Here is a 19,574-nt window from a genome sequence, read left to right on the forward strand (position 1 = left end):
GGATCTGCTATTTTTGAGTCTCCTCCCACCGCGAGTGGTTAATAAACTGTTGGATGACCAAAAATACTAGCTGGGGTTCCTGTGTTGCGTTAACATTGAAATCAGGGACCTATGAATACGGTTTCGATGGAAGCAACAGCTGTAAACCTTTGAAATAGTCTCGCACAGGGCCCTGCAAGTTCCATTGTCAGTCCGGGCCTGGGTAAGAGGCCCTGGGTAAAGGCTCATACATAGTCTGGATTTTCGGTGGTGGGGTGACCACCGAACTACAACATGACGTCACGAGCCGCGGTGAAGAGCAAACCACCACCACCACTTTTACTCACCACCGCTCAACGTTATTTCAGCTCCGGTGGTCACCTCACCTAACCTGACGCTGCCAGATCCAAAAAGCTTGCTACACAAATTTGTTTCACAGCTTATTTGGATCTGGGATCGCGGAAGCAAATTCGATGACGGGGCTGTTCCTTTTTTTCAAGATACATGGTAGATGATTGGATGGGAGCGTCTGTCTATCACCGTGTGGGCGTGCAAACACAACCAATCATATCGACGTGTCTATATACCGTCACATCCGCATCCCGCCTTTAGCTCACGCTGATTGGTTCGGTACGAAGCAGATCTGACTCAGGGCTCAACTCCGTCAGAGATCCCAGATGAGTGTTGTGTTGGGGAATATGTTTCCGCAATACCGCCCTCATCTGGCAGCGTCAGGTTACACCTCACCCAGTCACCACCGAAAATCCAGACTATGAATAGGCCTTTAGAGGCCCTGCCCTACATCACCGGATGGCGAGTCACAGGTTCATTTAACCATTAAGACCTGAGGCCCATTCTACAAAGGCCTTCTAAGTCAGTAGTTCTCAAATGTTTTTTTTTTTGTTGTCACTCTCCTTTCAATCTAATCTACCGTAATCTAATCTAATGTCTCTGGTTGTGTTCTTTCCCTCTCAGACCAGGGGCTATATTTTCGTCCGTGCTAACCCCCTTATCCCTAAACTTCTTTGGCCCATTCTACAAAGGCCTTCTAAGTCAGTAGTTCTCAAACGTTTTTGTTTGGTTTTCATTCTCCTTTCAATCTAATCTAATGTCTCTGGTTGTGTTCTTTCACTCTCAGACCAGGGGCTCTATTTTCGTCCGTGCTAACCCCCTTATCCCTAAACTTCTTTGCCTTTTTGTTAGGGATAATCTAATATCTGGTTGTGTTCTGTTCCTCTCAGACCAGGAGTACTCCCGTACTAAACTAATCTATGTGATTGTGTGCTTTCCCTCTCAGACCAGGAGTACTCCCGCACGCTCCTCCAGGCGTGGGTTCCTCTGCTGCCGTCCTGGAGGTGTAAGAAGCGCTACGGCGAGCGCTACACCAGCCGCATGCTGTGCGCCGGCAGCCTGTCGGAGCGCCGGCGCGTGGACAGCTGCCAGGGGGACAGCGGTGGGCCGCTGGTGTGCCAGGGAGAGGGTGGCCGCTGGGTGCTGACCGGGGTCATCTCCTGGGGTCACGGCTGTGGCGACCCCTCCTTTCCGGGCGTCTACACGAGGGTCAGCCGCTTCCTGCGGTGGATCGACCAGGTCATCAACAAACCCTACAAGAACTGACGGAAGGACGGATGTTTTTTGGCGGACGGTTACTCCTAGGTGTTGTTGTTAAGTCTCGCGCCGCCAGACGACTGTTCCACCATCTCCGAATGCTACATTACATCGAGAGTCTGGAACTACACTAACCCCCCCGAAAGCCGAGAGAGGAAGTCGTCATCTGTTCGCCATTTCCGTTCACGAAGATATATTTGAAAATGTCTTTAAAGTATATTTTTCAATGTCCATTTCTGATAAGCGGCAAGCTATACAGTATATGCTTCAACTAATTTGATTTACAGTAGGACAAAGACAATGGGGGGGGATTCAGCGCTTCTTTTGCACAGACAGACAGACGTGACAGACAGATGTATAAATGTATTTTTTGTATTTTTTTATTTTTTCGAGTCAATTGTGCCAATTCTTATTTTTTTCCTCAATTGAGTCAGTGTGCCAATTAATTACTCCCCACACCCCCCGTCACTGCTGTTGTGTCCTACTGGCTCACCTGCCAGTGAGGAGCCCCCACCGGGAGGACGTACTGTTGTATCCTACTGACTCACCTGCCAGTGAGGAGCCCCCACCAGGATGATGTACTGTTGTATCCTACTGGCTCACCTGCCAGTGAGGAGCCCCCAACGGGAGGACGTACTGTTGTATCCTACTGGCTCACCTGCCAGTGAGGAGCCCCCACCGGGAGGATGTACTGTTGTATCCTACTGGCTCACCTGCCAGTGAGGAGCCCCCAACGGGAGGACGTACTGTTGTATCCTACTGGCTCACCTGCCAGTGAGGAGCCCCCACCGGGAGGATGTACTGTTGTATCCTACTGGCTCACCTGCCAGTGAGGAGCCCCCACCGGGATGATGTACTGTTGTATTCTACTGGCTCCCCCCAGCTCGTAGGAGCTGGGGGGACCTCCCTGCCTGGCTTCCCTCCCCCGAACACGGGCATATTGTGTTAATTGTGTTAACACATAAAGCACTTGGAATCTGGCAAGGGAACCCAATTGCCAGCTCACTCCCAGGGTTTAGGACTACAGTACAAACTGTAGCACTTTGCAGCATTATTATATGAAATATATATGTCAGTGGTTCCCAAACCTTTTCATGTCAAGGACCCCCAAAATGATACTCGTTAGCCTGCGGACCCCCCATTTGAAAATACATGCCAAGGACCCCCATAAGAGAAGGTTTTTACAGCTCTAAGGCCCCCTATTTAATGGAATTTCTATCTCTGGGACCCCAATACATATTGTAAAATCAAAGTGAATTTAACTCTGAGAGTGTACCATTTGATTCCATTTGTACTCTCTCTGAGTTACAGACCCATAAGGGTCCATTTGGTTCCTAACTATCTCGTTTCTGCCTCCTGGTCTCGGTGAACGTTGCACATCCAACTGGAACTCTCCATTATTTCACCCTCTTCCCTCCTATAACAATGGACATGCATGTGAATAGCACTGTAGAATTCTTAAAGCAGCACTATGCCCATGTTCAACCATATCTTCATAGAGTTGGTCCTCTCTAATGCTCATTATAAGACCTGCCTACCAGTGACATCATTGTTTACGGTAGGTTTCATTTCAAACAAGATTTTAAACGTTTATTTTTGAGGGACGCTAGCCTCTCCAACGCCTGGCTGTGAGAAATTAAGTCATGTGGCCGCCAAGTCTATGGATTTTAGGCAAGTTTGGTCATTTCAAACAAGATTTTAAACGTTTATTATTTTTTGAGGGGCGCTAGCCTCTTCAATGCCTGGCTTTCAGAAATTAAGTCATGTGGCAGCCAAGTCTATGGAATTTTTAAATGTTTTTAAATGTTTGCTTAACAAACGGCAGCAAAAACAAAAGCCACGACTATGGGCTTTTAATGTTTGCTTTAAGCAGTGACGTCAAGTGTGATTTTTGTTGGATTCCATTTGAGCACACTGACTTTACAGGAAGAAAGAGGCTGTAGTACTAGTTCTTACCCAGGGAGCCACAGGCCCAAAAGCTCAACGGTTAAGGATTACCCTGTGATGTCATGCCGTACTTTTTATTTGTATTTTCTCATTTCTCATTTCTTCATTTGGTCAGCGGAGCACTTTTACCGACGGACTGGATGTTATCCTGGATGTGGCTGAAGTAGCTAGATGTAGCCAAAACACTCTAGAGGCGATCGACAACGACGGGAGGTATGATTAATTCTAACGAGACTAGCGACGGGACCGCAGTGGGCCGTCTAATACATGATCTTTGCTTAGAATTGGACGGGATGATTTAGATCAATAGTTAACGTTTTAAGATTTTTGGTCTCGTTGGCTAATCGGGGGGAACATTTTCGATGACGTCCCACTGTTGCGCAACATCGAATGTTGTGCGACATCTAATGTTGCGCAACAGACGCTCCCAGCCTGTGGAGCAACTCGGGGTGTTAACTTGGCATCCCCATCGATGATGTCAGTGGTTCTCTAGGGAACTGTCCACAGCCCACCAATTAGACACAGAAATGCTGCCATCTCATAATGAGCATTAATTAGTGAGGACCAATTATATGGACATACATTTAAACAACTTGAACCCTAGCATCCCTATTCAGGGGTGAACATTCAGTGTCAAAATAGCAGATCACCTATTTCATTCGGGCTGAAAAAAGGAGAGGTTCTAGTATAGACGCCAGGGGGACTCCACTCGACTAAGTATTCAGGCCTTTAAGTGGTTTTAAACGTGTGGATTGTTTGGCCACTCATGGCATGAGTACATGTACCCACTGAGCATGTCTAACGGATGTCTAATATACATCTAAATGGCCGTCTAAAAAAACAACACCTGTGTGAACTGAGTGGTGCAACTCCCCCCCCCCCCCCACCTCTCTCTCTCTCTTTCTCTCTCTCATTAGCAGTGCAGCATTAACAGTGCAGCACTATCCCTCTTATCTGTTTCTGGCACAACAGCGCCCCTACTGGTACTCATAGTCATATACTGGTGCTCATTAACCAACACATAGGTGGGTGAACACAGACATTGCTGTTCCTTGGAGTGGTTGCACCACTCAAAAATAGTGAATACATATAAAGACAGACGGCCAGTGTAAGTGGCATTGCACCAGAATGCATGCCAACCAGTCCAGTGTGAGTGGCATTGCCCCAGAATGCATGCCAATGAACCAGTCACACTGGCTCACCTGTAAATGCTATAGTTGTCATGCCAGCTAGAGGCAGACGCCAGTGTTCATGATGGGAGAAATGGGGCTCTTACGCCTTGGAAAAAGTGCCATGAATGGAGTGTATTCTTTTTTTGTTTGTTTGTGGTACGGCGTTGTATTTGTACAGTAACAGAACTTATTGAGGTTGGTTTACTACGTGATAATATTGTTCAAATGAACATTCCAGGTTTGCATGTGTCACAAAAGCCTTCTCAATTCTGCCTCTCGCTCTTAACACTACAAGACAAATTGATGAATCGATAAAAATAATACTTTCTAAGATTGAGAATGGTTGGATTCACACAGACACAAAATACATTCTTGGCTGTTGAAAGGTTTTATCCCCCCTATCCTAAGAATGGCATGATGTGCTTCAAGTCAATAAGTAAGAATTCAGTATTTCCAATCATGTATAAATGCATAAATTATAATATTAAGAGAGTTTGTCAGCTGTTGAACGGCTTTGTACAGTACGAGTGGCACAGAGAGCCTTCTGGGAAATGAAGTCCGTTCTGACTGAGCACCTGCTCACCGCTTTATCATGGTATTTCCCACAAGCGACTCTCCTCAGCCAAATTACAACACTCACATTTCTGTCTCCCCCACACTCCAGCCGGTGTTGCGGTGAAATTGGTGACATGCCAAAATCTGTGACCATCTTGTGAGACTTTAAATGGCGCACAGTGATGTCCCAGGAAATGTGTGGCCTGAGAAATACCAGTATACCACTATGTTTAACTCGATAACCAAACGGCAGTGATTTACGTGAAGACCATGCAGCAGTCTTATGCAAAAGTTAAAATGTAATCTAGATAGCATGTTAGTAAATTAGTAACTAACATTTAGATGTTAGTATAAGACAGATGCCAGGTTAATTTGTTGACTTGGTGTAGCAGAGTGGCTCAGAGCCTGCAGCCTGATGGCCTCAAAAGTCTAATATCTCTCCCGGTCCCTTTGGTCTAGTGGTTAAGATGTTGCACTTTCACGTGGAAGACCTGAGTTTGCGTTACACTGACATCGTATAGTTTCAATGCAGTGTTGTTTTCGTCGACTAATACTATGACAAAGAATGTTCGTCGACTACCTTTTTTCAAGAGACTATGACTATCAAAATGTGCTGCCAAAAACAACAGTTTCAATGTACAGATTATTTATGTTTTGATATTATACTGATCCTATATTACTGAGGCACTACTACACTACACTGTCTCTCTGCATCTGATGGATGTGTTTACCTTGCTTAGTTACTGGATGAAGGGCGTCTGCTAAACCACAACATGGTCACGATTGTCAGGTCACCAATTTGACTAACACCGCCTCGCTAGACGGAACATGCCCGATGGGGGGAAGCAGGAATAGAGCGCTGCAGTCCCGCCCCCGACGAGCGAAAGAATGTGTGGGAAATTCTCTTCCGGGCTGCTCGTCGTCATGAAAGGGGACGGGACCGCGGCGCTCTATAGTCTATGGGCTCTTGTCAGTATTAAACCACTATTTTTGTGATGCTTATATGCATATGCACAAAGTGTACCGTTTGTTTGTTTTTCATACAGCACCTGCAATTTATACCGTATGTATTTCTGAGCTCTGTTCTGTGTTCAAATTTGCAGCGTGATCGTCCGCATCATCCGGCGCAATGAACCCTCATATGATTTATTGCGAACGCAGTGAGCACTTACTATGAGACCTAGCAGATCATGTCTGTCTGTCTGTCCGTCCGTGTGTCTGTCCCGCTATCCAAATATGGAGTGTGTTGCATCAGCAATCACTCAGCTCCATATATGGGCACAAAAGGGGCCAGGTCCACTCAGCTCCATATATGGGCACAAAAGGGGCCAGGTCCACATATACAGTAACAGCGGGACAGACACACAGACAGACAGACATGATCTGCAGGGTCTCAGCTGCGTCCGCTTCCCGCGTCTTACTGGTATTAAAAGGAGGAAAAAAACACATTTGCTGGGATGCCGCCCACTGTAGAGTCTGCTTTTTGACCGGCGCACATTCCACCATGAAACTATGAAATAAACAGAGCTGCAAACACACATGGTTCAAGAGTGTTTTTTCTTTCTTAATTTCAATGAATGTGTCACTATCATTTACACTAGCTTGACAAAAGGTGTCAGATATACACGCCAAAAACACGTCGCAAGATTTAATACTATAAGTATAAGACTGCAATAGTCTGAGATTGAGAATCTGCTTTGTCACATCACAGGTTTACAGGGAGTTGAAGTGGGTGATTATTCTTTTAAAAGCTCCATAAATTGTGGAAGAAAAATCAAAACAAGGATACTAACATAACAGGTCAGATATTCAATATTTCTATTTTCTTGAGGGCATACACGCACACACCCACACATGTGCGCGCGCTATTTAGTCTATTAATTTTCTAAAGAGTGTCTTCGATTTGCATTGTTAATTCCTCCTTCAATCATTTCTGTTTGTATAAACAATGGGAACTTGTTTGACCACTGTGATTAAAGGTCAGTAAAGCGACTTGTGAAATGGAACATTTACACTTTGACCATTGGGTGGCCTACTTCTCAAACATCTCAGTGCCTGGACTGCCTCAACGGAACAGTCCGGAGGGCACTTAGACTGGAATGCCTCGCACGGGATGAGGAGAGTGCGGACATCATGAGTCTGACCTCAAAGAGGTAGCTACAGTGGAGTCAGTACTGCTGTATGGGGGCTGAGACATGGACCCTCACAGTGGAGTCAGTACTGCTGTATGGGGCTGAGACATGGACCCTCACAGTGGAGTCAGTACTGCTGTATGGGGGCTGAGACATGGACCCTCACAGTGGAGTCAGTACTGCTGCATGGGGCTGAGACATGGACCCTCAGTGGAGTCTGTACTGCTGTATGGGGCTGAGACATGGACCCTCACAGTGGAGTCAGTACTGCTGTATGGGGCTGAGACATGGACCCTCACAGTGGAGTCAGTACTGCTGTATGGGGGCTGAGACATGGACCCTCACAGTGGAGTCAGTACTGCTGCATGGGGCTGAGACATGGACCCTCACAGTGGAGTCTGTACTGCTGTATGGGGCTGAGACATGGACCCTCAGTGGAGTCAGTACTGCTGTATGGACCCTCAGTGGAGTCAGTACTGCTGTATGGGGCTGAGACATGGACCCTCAGTGGAGTCTGTACTGCTGTATGGGGCTGAGACATGGACCCTCACAGTGGAGTCAGTACTGCTGTATGGGGGCTGAGACATGGACCCTCACAGTGGAGTCAGTACTGCTGCATGGGGCTGAGACATTGACCCTCACAGTGGAGTCTGTACTGCTGTATGGACCCTCACAGTGGAGTCAGTACTGCTGTATGGGGGCTGAGACATGGACCCTCACAGTGGAGTCAGTACTGCTGTATGGGGCTGAGACATGGACCCTCACAGTGGAGTCTGTACTGCTGTATGGACCCTCAAAGTGGAGTCAGTACTGCTGTATGGGGCTGAGACATGGACCCTCACAGTGGAGTCAGTACTGCTGTATGGGGCTGCTGAGACATGGACCCTCACAGTGGAGTCAGTACTGCTGCATGGGGCTGTGACATGGACCCTCACAGTGGAGTCTGTACTGCTGTATGGACCCTCACAGTGGAGTCAGTACTGCTGTATGGGGCCGAGACATGGACACTCACAGCACTACAGGAAAAGGCCCTGGATGGATGGCATCTACACAAGAATGATTAGTGTCACATGGGAGGACCAGGTCAGAAACGATGACCTCTATCTACAGCGGCCTTACGGCTCAGAGAGAGAGAGAAGGATGACTGTCCACTGTCTGCAGGGTGCTCACACTGAGCACATGTTAAAATGAACATGAGGTGAAATATCCCTTTAAGTAAAAACATGAAATCAGTGTTATTCAGACGAAAACCTGGAGACTGGCAATCTGGTATATGAATAATTGGGGCTTATCAGTAGGCTCCAGCCACTGCCTTCAGCACACATTCCATGAAATAAAATGAGAAAATTGTAATGTGCTTACTTTAATTTTATTACATTTCAAAATCAACAATTTTGCCATGGACACATTTGTCCGTATAACGCCTGCTCGTCATGACATCACGTGCTCCAGGACGCCCTGGCGAATCAGCTGCTCACATTTCCACCGAGGCAGGAAGTGCTGTGGGGGGGAAAGAAACGTAGTTGAGAAGTCACTTTATTCAGGAAGGAAAGAAACAGACAGAATCACAATGTACTCTTACAGGCTCCATTTCCACCAGCCCTTATCCCTAAACTTCTTTGCCCTTTTGACTATTTTCAAAAACATTAAAAAATGTGTTCCAACTAGCCGATCTACATTGACACGTTGCGAGCTTGTAGATCGGCTATCTGAAGTATTCAAAAATGTTTATATATAGTGTATATATATATATAGTTCTTTATGAAACGCAGCACATTGTGCCATGGCTCAAAGGTTTACCTGGCTGTTTTTCTTCAGCAGAATAATGGTTCCATCGTCTATTTCAAACTCGCCGTGATCTTTCAAACACCTCACCTGTGGACGACATGAACAAGAGTTTATCAAAAGATGCTGCAAATTGACATCTCTTGGTTAAAACTAAACATTTTGTGTGGGTGAAAACTCACGCGCACAAAATGAAAGAAATAACTGCTGTTATTCGATGTGGCCACTAGATGGCCACATAGGACCTTTATGGTGGTAGATTAATTCCCATTGCCACACATTTTATGCATGTTTTAATTTTATTTTACACACAGTAAACATTGACCACACGGATAATGATGTAATTATATTATAGTATTATAATTAATTATGTAATGTAATTTAGACAGACGCTAGGTTCATTGTTTACCTGGAATCCTAGTTTCTTGACACAGTTATCTCTTCTCATTCTATGTATGCAGTGTTAATCTTGACAGCAAATTCTGATTTAGTCTTCGTCTTTTGAATAACACGCCATTTCGTTTTTAAGTCCTATTTTTTGTCATCTGAAATAGTTTTAGTCTTAGTCTAGTCTAGCACTGTTGAGTTGATGAGCACTGTTTTTTGATAAATTGAACAAGGTGGACCCTCCCCACAAGGCACTAAGTGGATAGGTAACAGTCTAGTCTTAGTCGACTAAAAATATCAAAATCTTAGTCTTTTAGTCTGTGTTAATAAAGCCATTTAAGTCTGCTTAAATGGCTACATTGTAAAACTGTCCTCATTTTCTAGTTATTTTTACTAGTTCAGTTTAAGAGGGTATATGCGCATGCATAAAGTGAGTGGCGAAGTGAGTTTAACGTTGTTTAATGCAGTCAGACTTTTCTGATTGGATGTATGGGCTGTCAAGGCCAGAAAGCATATTATTGTTTTGACACTCAGTAGGCATTCGGGTATGATGATGTCACGTGCATACCCTCTATATCTCGTCTAATCTTGAGTACTTCTTGAAACCACGGGTCACCTCAATATAGAGACTCTTCCTCAGTGTTGTTTTTGGCAGCAAATTTCTATTTTAGTTTAGTCATAGTCTTTGGAATTAATTAATAATTTAGTTACCTGTAATGTTTTAGTGTTTTGTTTTAGTCGACTAAGTGTCATAAGATTTTAGTCAAAATACATTTTAGTCGACTAAATCAACTGTAGATTTAGTCGACTAAAATGTATTTTGGCGGTCCTTGATGTTGTCGTGATGACAGATTTTTACACTTGCTGAAAATAGCAGATCTACAAGCTCACAACGCGTCGTGCTGCGACGCGTGAGCTTGTAGATCTGCCATTTTCAGCATGAATCCAAGTGTAAAATGACTTATACTGGATCTCTTGTCCACTAGTCCCTTCCTAACATTTTAGTCTAGTTTTTATTTGTTGACGAAATTGTCAATATATTTAGTCAGTTTTAGTCATCATCTTAGTTTTTATTTAGTTTTTGCCAGTTTGCCAGTTTGTGCCTTTCTTAAGTTTTAGTCGACGAAAACAATAGTGCTCTTTCTGCTTACCTCGATGTACAGACTCTTTGGAGGTTTCATGTCCTGGGTGATGTCCAGACCTTCCTCTCCCCCTACGGACCTCATGAAGCCCGCCAGAGACTTCTTATACTGGTTGAACCACTCCAACTACGAGGAAAACAACAACAGCAAGCAACTAAACTAAGATGGACAGTAAATAACATTTTCTTTGTTAAGATGCTGTGTGTTAAATAGGTCTATATTGGAAAAGGCGACACGTGGACTCACTTCCAGTGTTGTTTTTGGCAGCAAATTTCTATTTTAGTCTCTTGAATAGTTTTCATTTAGTTTTAGTCACATTCTAGTTTTAGTTGACTAAATATAAGATTTTAGTCGACACATGCAACCAAGTGTAAAATTACTTATACTGGATCTCTTGTCCACTAGTCCCTTCCTAACATTTTGGTCTAGTTTTTATTTGTGGACAAAATTGTATATTTACCGTAGTCGTAGTTTTAGTCATCATGGCTTAGTTTTCATGTTTGTCAGTGAAAAAAGGTAGTCGACGAACATTTTTCGTCATAGTATTAGTTGACGAAAACAACACTGCTCACCTCCTCAGTGGGAGGTATGAAAGGAGACGTGTGGTAGACTCACCTCCTCAGCACACATGTGGAAGCGGATGTTGGGCGGCAGGACGCTGCCGTACTCCCACCTCAGCGCCCGGATACGCAGCAGCCTGTCATACCTGGAATACATCGTTAAGCATAATTTGCATACTGCACATACATAGTGTACATCCCAAACTGGGACAAAATCAACTGGCTCATAATGGCCCTTTTCCACTACAGCAACTACTGTACATATTTCACAGGTTCTGGATGTGTTTGAACTAGTGGGGACCCCCCCACCCCACCCCACCCCCAAAATCATATTTGAACTGGGAACCCCACCCCCTGCTCCCTGACAAGCACTTACTTGGAATTGTTGAGGCATTACAATTTGTTTGACTTGGTTCCACATGATATATATTGTAGAAATAGTAGCCTGGGCACCATTTCATTTCGGTATATGATCCGGGCTGGAGCCGGATGATATGCTTACGTCATGTTGTAGGCAATGGTTTGCCTACAACAAACAGGAAGCTGTTTGTTGCTTCCTGTTTGATTAAAAGCAATAAAAGCTCTCGTAAGCGAGAGCTTTTATTGAGAGGGAAAAGGAAGTTGTCGCCGCTTGTTCATCCTGTCTGGCGACTACAAAACAATACTACAACATGACGTAACCACATCATCCGGCCCTAGCCCAGATCATACAGACTTTTGAAACAGAGACCAGGCTTTCCTCTGAGGCGGTGGAAAGCCTGGTGAGGCGAGGTTAGATATAGCCAATCTACAAGTTCACAAGGCCTCACATTGCGATGCGACAACTTGGCCAATATTTCACCAGTTCTTATAGTATACCGTATTGCGCCGAATATAAGACGAATCCGATTATAAGATTTTTCAAGACTCATTTGTGGAAAAAGAACATTGAATGTCAAATAGTCTATAGTCCCCGGTTATGATACGACCCCGGTTTTTTTAGGATATTTCCATTGGAGGAAAAAGAAAACATAGTCTTATATGCAGCACAATAGGGTAGTTTGTTGACTACTTTTGATGTAGCAATGTGGTCTTTTTTTTCCATTTTAGGAATTATTAAAAAGGTCTTACATGTCCTTACATTGTCACTTGACTATCATATGGGGACAGACAGGTGCAGGTAAGCAGTGAGACAGACAGACAGGTCACAGGTGCCTACGTACAGGTAAGCAGTGATACAGCGTTGGTTCCTCAGTAGACAGCAGTGACGGAACTTAATGGTTGGAATGAGTTCAGCTCTGCCTTCCGACTTAGCCTCGTTGCTGGTGCGCGCGCACACACACACACACACACACACACACACACACACACACACACACACACACACACACACACACACACACACACACACAGTGTTAGACGGATGTTAAGTTCTTAGCTTGCTTATGATCCTAGATGACTATTTATATATTACTATGTGTTGTCCTTGCCTACTGTAAATCGCTCAGGATTAAGAGCGACTGATAAATGCCTAAATTGTAAAAAAGCGATAGGTGTGTGTGTGTGTGTGTGTGTACTCACACATCAACTTGGTTTTGTTCATATAAGGCCTTCATCTCCTCCAGAACTTGACGGATTCCATCTTCCTGTTCAGAGAAGAGGCCTGACGTTAGTTCTCAATCAATCAATCAATCAACTTTATTGTCACAGCACCATTACAGATAACAGTAAGGTGAAAGTCTTGTTGCTGCAGTCTTCAGCCCTAATGGAGAGGGGGAACGGTACTGGTCGGAATAACGTGTTCCTTCCGGGCGCTACGTCCGGCCTGGGAAACTCCCCACTGTCAGGTGAAAAGAAGCGGCTTGGACTCCTCATGCATAGAAGGAAGCATGAGGTCAGTCCGCTTCGTTTTTGGCCAGGTGGCCCAGCCTTCATCCAATCAGGATGGAGTGGGGGCGGGCCTTGGTGTGCGTGCTGTTGGCCTGTTGCGCGTCCCACCACTGTAGTGCGTGCACATCTTGTTACCGGGGCGGGGGTTTTCCAAATCACTGAATGCTCCTTTAACATTGATTTTACAATATAAATTGGGGGTCCCAGAGATAGAAATGCCATTAAACGGGGGTCTGTAGAGTAATGCAGGTCAAACTGGGAGGTCCTTGAAATCGAACAGGTTGAGAATCTGGCATATCTCTTCAAATAGGGGTCCGGGCTAATTGGTGTCAATTTGGGGGTCCTTGACATGAAAAGGTTTGGGAACCACTGACTTAGAACCAAGTCTGAATGGAAGTCCTAAACACGTTAAAAGTCATAAGTGCAATCACTTGCACAAGACAGTAGCCAAGCACAGTCTTTGTTATGGCCCAAGATTCTTCCATTTGTTATCGAGTTGACTATACTAGCTATTATTAGAAATACATAATTTTGTAGTAAACATCCAGATTGATGACAAACCAGACATAACTAATGTTCTGAACACTGTATTTTATATTGTGTGTAGATATATCCATATATAGACCTGCTACCCTGAAATATAACTCTCTACTATACTTAATAATTTAAATACAGGACTGATCGGTTGAAAATGTTATTAACAGTTTGCAGAATGGGTACAGTTCAAGGAAAGTACAGGTCAACACAAGAAAAAAAACACTAAGACTTGTTTACATAAGGGTCCTCCATTTTCAATTCATACATTAGGCATACAAATATTCACTTCTATGCAAAAAAAAAGGAGCAAAACAAAGTTACTATGTTTACCCAGGGTAACTGGACTAAGCTCAAGAACTTGTTTACAGCCAGGAAGAAAAAAATATTCTACACGGTTAGAAAACAGGGAAAACGTGTGAAAGCCTACAGTATAGCAATATAATCGTACTATTACTAAAGTATTCTATCAATCAATAGGCCTGCACCTTGTTTGTTTAGCAAACATTAATCTGATTCATCAGAGAAATTGCTCCACTGCAACAGTGAAGCAACATGATAAAATATATAGACATTGAATTATTGATCATTAAGAATGGATATCTATAACTTACAATATGATTGATTAAATAACAAACAAAACATGATCACTTACATTGAACGCAGGCAGCTGTCCATCAGTCATCCGATGGAGTTCCCTGATCAATTCGATCGATTTCTCACAAAACATCCTGTCTGACTGAAGTGAAGGTTTAAATCTAAAGTTACTTTTATGTTCAGTCGGATGTCTTCTGCATGTTCTGTTTAAAGCTCATAAAGCGGTTGTTCTTCTTGACAGTCCACTGGGTTTTTCGCGGCAAAAATATCCCACGTTTCCGAAACTTTGTTGTGATCACGTGACTGTAGCCTACGAGTTACACAGGAACTTTTGACCCGTCGAAATGGGAGGATTTAGTTTGTTTGATTGATCGATTGTTTGATTGATTGAAGTATTTATTAACAGTTTGCAGAATTACAGTACATTTCAAGCACAACTCAATACAAAAACTGTCAACTGTGAGTGGACGACCCAATAAACTAAAGCATTACACTTGTTTACAAGAGGGTCCACCTTGTTCAATTCATCATAACATGTTAATTAATTAATGTTAATTTATGTGCATGTCTTGACATGTGGAAAGAAACTCACAGTCACAAGTATGACTGGCTACATGCTGGTGATAGTAGGAACTTGTCTGGAAATGATACTTGTATGGTTGCAGAAAAATATTTTGTTTACATTGCACTTTTACATTACATTTAAATATATTTCCTCTCAATTTAAAACCTAGGCAATGTACGTCAAATAACAGTATAGCCTCCACACTACAGTATGTGTGATTTATCATTTATTATAATAAACAGAATAACAACATGCAATTTTTTAAATAATGCGTTCCTCCATGCAGGCCTCTGGGAGACATATTTCGATAGGTTGCGGATTTCAGTGTATCGCAACCAGATCGCAACACGAAACTACGGATGCTGACGAGTGTCAAACCGCTGTTACACTAATGTGTGTTCGTGTGGACTTGGACTTGTGTGTCAGACGTGATAAGTTGTGAATGATTATACTACAATAACTACATAAAGTTACACAACGTAATAGGACAACCATCAGAACAATGTTCATCTCAAGGTAAATTAATTATTCGTTTTGAGTCACAAAAGTGGACTATACTGGGTCTTTTTCGCACTACATTTGTGTTTATTTTAGCACTATGACTACATGACTACGCTCGTCATGGCGGACTTAATCTGTTTTACGCACTTTCTTCATTTACAACGTTAACGTCTTACATAAACGTTCAGATTTCAAATAGAAATGCTCACCCCCCGGGCCCAGATGTTGCACTTCTGCTCGGGTGGGTAATAGTACCCGTATCTTCAGTATTGAACAATAAAAAGCATTTTAATCTGATCGGTGGTCATTTTCCTCAGAAAGTTATAATGTAATCAGAGTGCAATACACCTACCAACCAAGTTGAAAGCATTAGGAATTTACAGTCTATGGGAAAAACAGAGAAACTAGCCACCGATGGGATTAAAATGATTTGTATTGTACAATACTGATGATAGGGTACGTACTTATACCCGGTCGGGGAGAATTGTAACATCCGTGGCTCTGGGGGTGAGCACTTTATATTTGAAATATGAACGTGTATGTAGACGTAATTAACGTTGTAAATGGTGCGTAAAACCAGGGGTTGCGTCATGACGGTCATGGTTGTGACATGTTAATGTTTCAGGGCTGTATTTTAGCACCAGAATGTTGTCAGACAGGTTTCACTGTGACGCAAACAAGAAGCAATAGACAAGCAGTCATTGTATTAGTAAGTCACTAAAAACACTGTACAAAAAAACAAGCAGAAGTTTATTATGGTTCATAATAAACTGGTTATTAAGTTTAAACGTTTGTAATGTTTTGTAAACATTCAGTAAAGACATGTTTTATTGTTCGTTTACATCTTTTGCACTTTTTTTTAGGTAGACTTTGAAGTAGGTCTACTTTAATATTTATTCTAGGATCGTAGGCCTATGTTTTCCCCCTGTTTTATCTGTATCTTCTATTTTTTTTAAATGCTGACCCTGGGAGGAAAATGTCCTATGCACTATCCACTACTATTGTTTGTTATGTTGTGGGATTGTGTGTGACTTTAAGGCTTAGAGTATATATACTCTAAGCTTTAAGGTCAAGCTGTGGGGGGATTCAGATCCGGGGTTGACCGGAAGCAGGAAGTCTAGCTTTGTGTTGTTGCTAGGAGAGCGCTAAGGCTGAGCGCTAGCCATTAGCCCGAGGAGAGAAGAGATAGTTCCAGAGACTTGACTCACTCTTATTGTTGCTTTGGTTGATTAATAATTGATATTGATTGTAAAGTGTATCCACACTCCACAGTATGTAAAATGGGTACATTTCAAACGAAAGGTCAATACAAAAACTTCATGCTACGAGGATGAACCTGAAAAAGCAATAACTAGGTAGTTTACATCAGTGATTCCCAAGGTGGGGTCCGGGGACCCCCAAGGGTCCTTGAGGGAGTTCCAGGGGGTCCCCAGCTAAATGATAGTTTGAACCAAATGGACCCTTATGGGTCTGTGTCTGAGAGTGTACAAATGTACACTCTCAGAGTTAAATTAACATTGCTTTTACAATATAATTTGGGGTCCCATATAGAAATGCCATTAAATGGGGGTCCGTATAGACTAATGCATGTCAAACTGCGGGTTTTTGAAAGAGGTTGAGAATCTCTGCTATGTGCCTGCCGTAAAATCTTCTCTCATGGGGGTCGGTATGGCAATGCATATCTTTTCAAATGGGGGTCCGCAGGGTCATTTTGGCGGTCCTTGACATTAAAAGGTTTGGGAACCACTGCATTAAAGAAAATAATAATATAGGCTAACTAAGAAGGTTCTCATGTCTTCTGGGGAAGCGAACCTTACAATATTTCACCCGCTACCGCACCATAAAGTAGTAGATCATCTTGTAGATCTGATCAAGTCAGTCAGTTTTTTTGTTTTTTTTGTCAAGCTTTGCGGCTCAACTGTGATTGGCCGAGGCGAGCAGCAAATCAGGTTCGCTGTTGACGTAATCAGCTGGTCTCTGCAGAGATCAGATGCAGTCGCACACTCGCAAACAGACACACACGCGCGCGCGCACAGCCACACGCAACCACACGGCGTGGTAACAATGTAACTACATGTTAACAAACACTGTAACATTACTACACAGCGGCCGCGATCAAGTAGCGAACCGGCAACAACAGCATCCAGTCAAACCGAAGCCCTGGACAACAACAAATTAACAACACCACCAAACAAGCGCTTTAAATTTTACTTTTACATTTATTTTGTTTTGGGGTTTTTTCCCCCACCCCGGCCCACCCTCTTCATTGTACCGCTGTTCCAATCTGACTTCAGTGATGCGACAGCGGCTCGGCGGGGACCCCGGCGATGACCACCACCACCTGAGCTACCGAGGAGTTATTGCTAACCACCTCCACCCCGAAGAAGAAGACCTCCTCCGGGACGGAGCCCCCCCCCAGGACGAGAAGATGGGCAGACCCTTCAGAAGGTAACTCTCCCGTCTCCCACCCATGCGGGTCGATCAGTCCTAGAGGGTTCAAAGCAAAGCTAACGGAACTGAAATTCACATAACGGGATTGTTTCCTTTATTGTTCTATAACTGGGTCACCCAGCAAAAGATGAAAATGTCACTGTACTAGCCTATACTGTATAAGTGTATATACATACAGTTTTTGTTCACTTTAGTTCAGCCCATTATCCATGTCCTGGGGCTGGGGGAACATTAGCCAGAAATAGCCGACCTACAGACTCATAGATTGGCTATTTGTTTTGACCTAGTCCTAGTCGAGACTTGGGTCCAGTTTACTGAAGTATTGATTTATTTATTTTTATTTCACAGTATGTGAAAAAAATAAAAAATAAAGCACCGATCATTACTCATTGGTCAATACAAAAGCTGCATGGGTGGGAGAGTTACCTTCTGAAGGGTCTGCCCATCTTCTCGTCCTGGGGGGGGCTCCGTCCCGGAGGAGGAGGCAGTGGTGGCCGAACGGTTTGCGGAGCGGTCTTGATATCGGAAGGTTGCTAGTTCGTATCCCCGGACCGGCACGTTAAAATTACCTCCGCTGTAGTGCCCTTGGACAAGGCATTGAACCCCTACCATGAAATGTTCTATGAGCAGGGCCTGGCTGTAAACAAGTTCTTGAGCTTAGTCCAGTTACCCTGGGTAAACATATATACCTTTCCTTTCCTTTTTGCTACTTTGTGGACCAAACCATGAAAAGCATAACACTTGTTTACATCAGAGTCCTCTATTTTCAAATGTTAAATTCATTCATATAACAATTAAAGACTTACAAATAGACACTAATATGGAAAAGATTAATAAAAATAAAACGGGTAATCATAAAATAAAGTAAAAAAGGGTAAAACATGTAACGACGCCCTTAGAGGTTTAAATGGTTAATAATAATAACCTATGTCAGTGGTTCCCAAACTTTTTCATGTCAAGGACCCCCAAATCGACATTTATTAGCCGGCGGACCCCCATTTGAAAAGATATGCCAGGGACCCCCATAAGATATTATACATATCTAGCAGTGATTCTCAAACGTTTTCATTTCAAGCACCCCCAGTTTGACATGCATTAGTCTACGAAGCCCCATTTAATGGCATTTCTATCCCTGGGACCCCCAATTTATATTGTAAAATCAATGTTTATTTAACTCTGAGAATGTACAAATGAAACCAAATGAACCCGTCAGGGTCCATTTGGTTCCACTTGTACGCTCTCTGAGGTACAGACCCATAAGGGTCCATTTGGTTACAAACTATAATTTAGCTGGGGACCCCCTGTAACCCCCTCAACGCGTGTGGAACGCGTGTGTCGAATTTGAAGTCGGTGGGGCGAATGGTTCTCGAGTTACGTGCATTACACACACGCACGCAGTCAGAGATGTGGCACATTTATAGTAGGATATGCCAGGGTCCCCCATAAGAGAAGATTTTTATGGCTCTAGCAGTGATTCTCAACCTGTTACATTTCAAGGACCCCCAGTTTGACATGCATTAGTCTACGGACCCCCATTTAATGGCACTTCTATCCCTGGGACTTTATTATGGTAAAATCAATATTTATTTTGACTCGGGAACCAAATGGAACTATCATTTAGCTGCGGACCCCCTGGAGCTTAGTTTTAAGTTAGTTTCCATGTAGTTTTCGTCGAACATTCGACGAACATTTTTTGTTTTAGTTTTAGTCGATGAAATCAACAGTGCCTGAGGCATCGGTTCTACTAAATTGATGCCATCTAACTCAGTATATATAGTTCTCTCATACGT

The 19,574-nt window shown here is 43.5% G+C and overlaps 3 protein-coding genes across 5 annotated transcripts in view; 2 read left to right on the forward strand and 1 right to left on the reverse strand.

Moving 5' to 3' along the window:
* LOC308328641 (neurotrypsin) overlaps positions 1–6,737 on the forward strand; it is a 43,755-nt gene extending 37,018 nt beyond the window's left edge. Inside the window, exons 14-15 of one of the 2 annotated variants that reach the window (XR_013965317.1) lie at positions 1,277–3,747; positions 6,365–6,737. Coding sequence is in view for 1 of the 2 variants with exons in the window: in XM_080782619.1 (XP_080638745.1) it covers positions 1,277–1,596 (320 nt within the window). In the remaining variant the exon portion in view is untranslated. Of the gene's footprint in view, positions 1–1,276 lie in introns of both variants that reach the window. The other variant, XM_080782619.1, reaches the window with a different exon arrangement.
* A 2,009-nt stretch (positions 6,738–8,746) lies between these two features.
* gins1 (GINS complex subunit 1 (Psf1 homolog)) lies at positions 8,747–14,531 on the reverse strand. The gene is made up of 7 exons (XM_080782622.1): positions 14,326–14,531; positions 12,828–12,892; positions 12,470–12,568; positions 11,323–11,413; positions 10,717–10,833; positions 9,194–9,268; positions 8,747–8,893 (listed from the first exon to the last, which is right to left on the reverse strand). The coding sequence occupies exons 1-7, from the start codon at positions 14,398–14,400 to the stop codon at positions 8,825–8,827; spliced, it is 591 nt and encodes a 196-aa protein (XP_080638748.1). The 5' UTR covers positions 14,401–14,531; the 3' UTR covers positions 8,747–8,824.
* Positions 14,532–15,215: 684 nt separating this feature from the next.
* The window catches only part of LOC308327985 (lysophosphatidylserine lipase ABHD12-like), a 30,394-nt gene continuing 26,035 nt past the window's right edge, over positions 15,216–19,574 (forward strand). The window contains exons 1-2 of one of the 2 annotated variants that reach the window (XM_080781650.1): positions 15,216–15,348; positions 17,628–17,781. In XM_080781650.1, coding sequence (XP_080637776.1) covers positions 17,630–17,781 — 152 coding nt within the window. In that variant the 5' untranslated portion in view covers positions 15,216–15,348; positions 17,628–17,629. Of the gene's footprint in view, positions 15,349–17,350; positions 17,782–19,574 lie in introns of those variants that run through there. The other variant, XM_080781651.1, reaches the window with a different exon arrangement.

Source organism: Protomyctophum bolini, assembly GCF_963924005.1.
Source record: "Protomyctophum bolini genome assembly, chromosome: 14".
Classification (NCBI taxonomy): Eukaryota; Metazoa; Chordata; class Actinopteri; order Myctophiformes; family Myctophidae; genus Protomyctophum; species Protomyctophum bolini.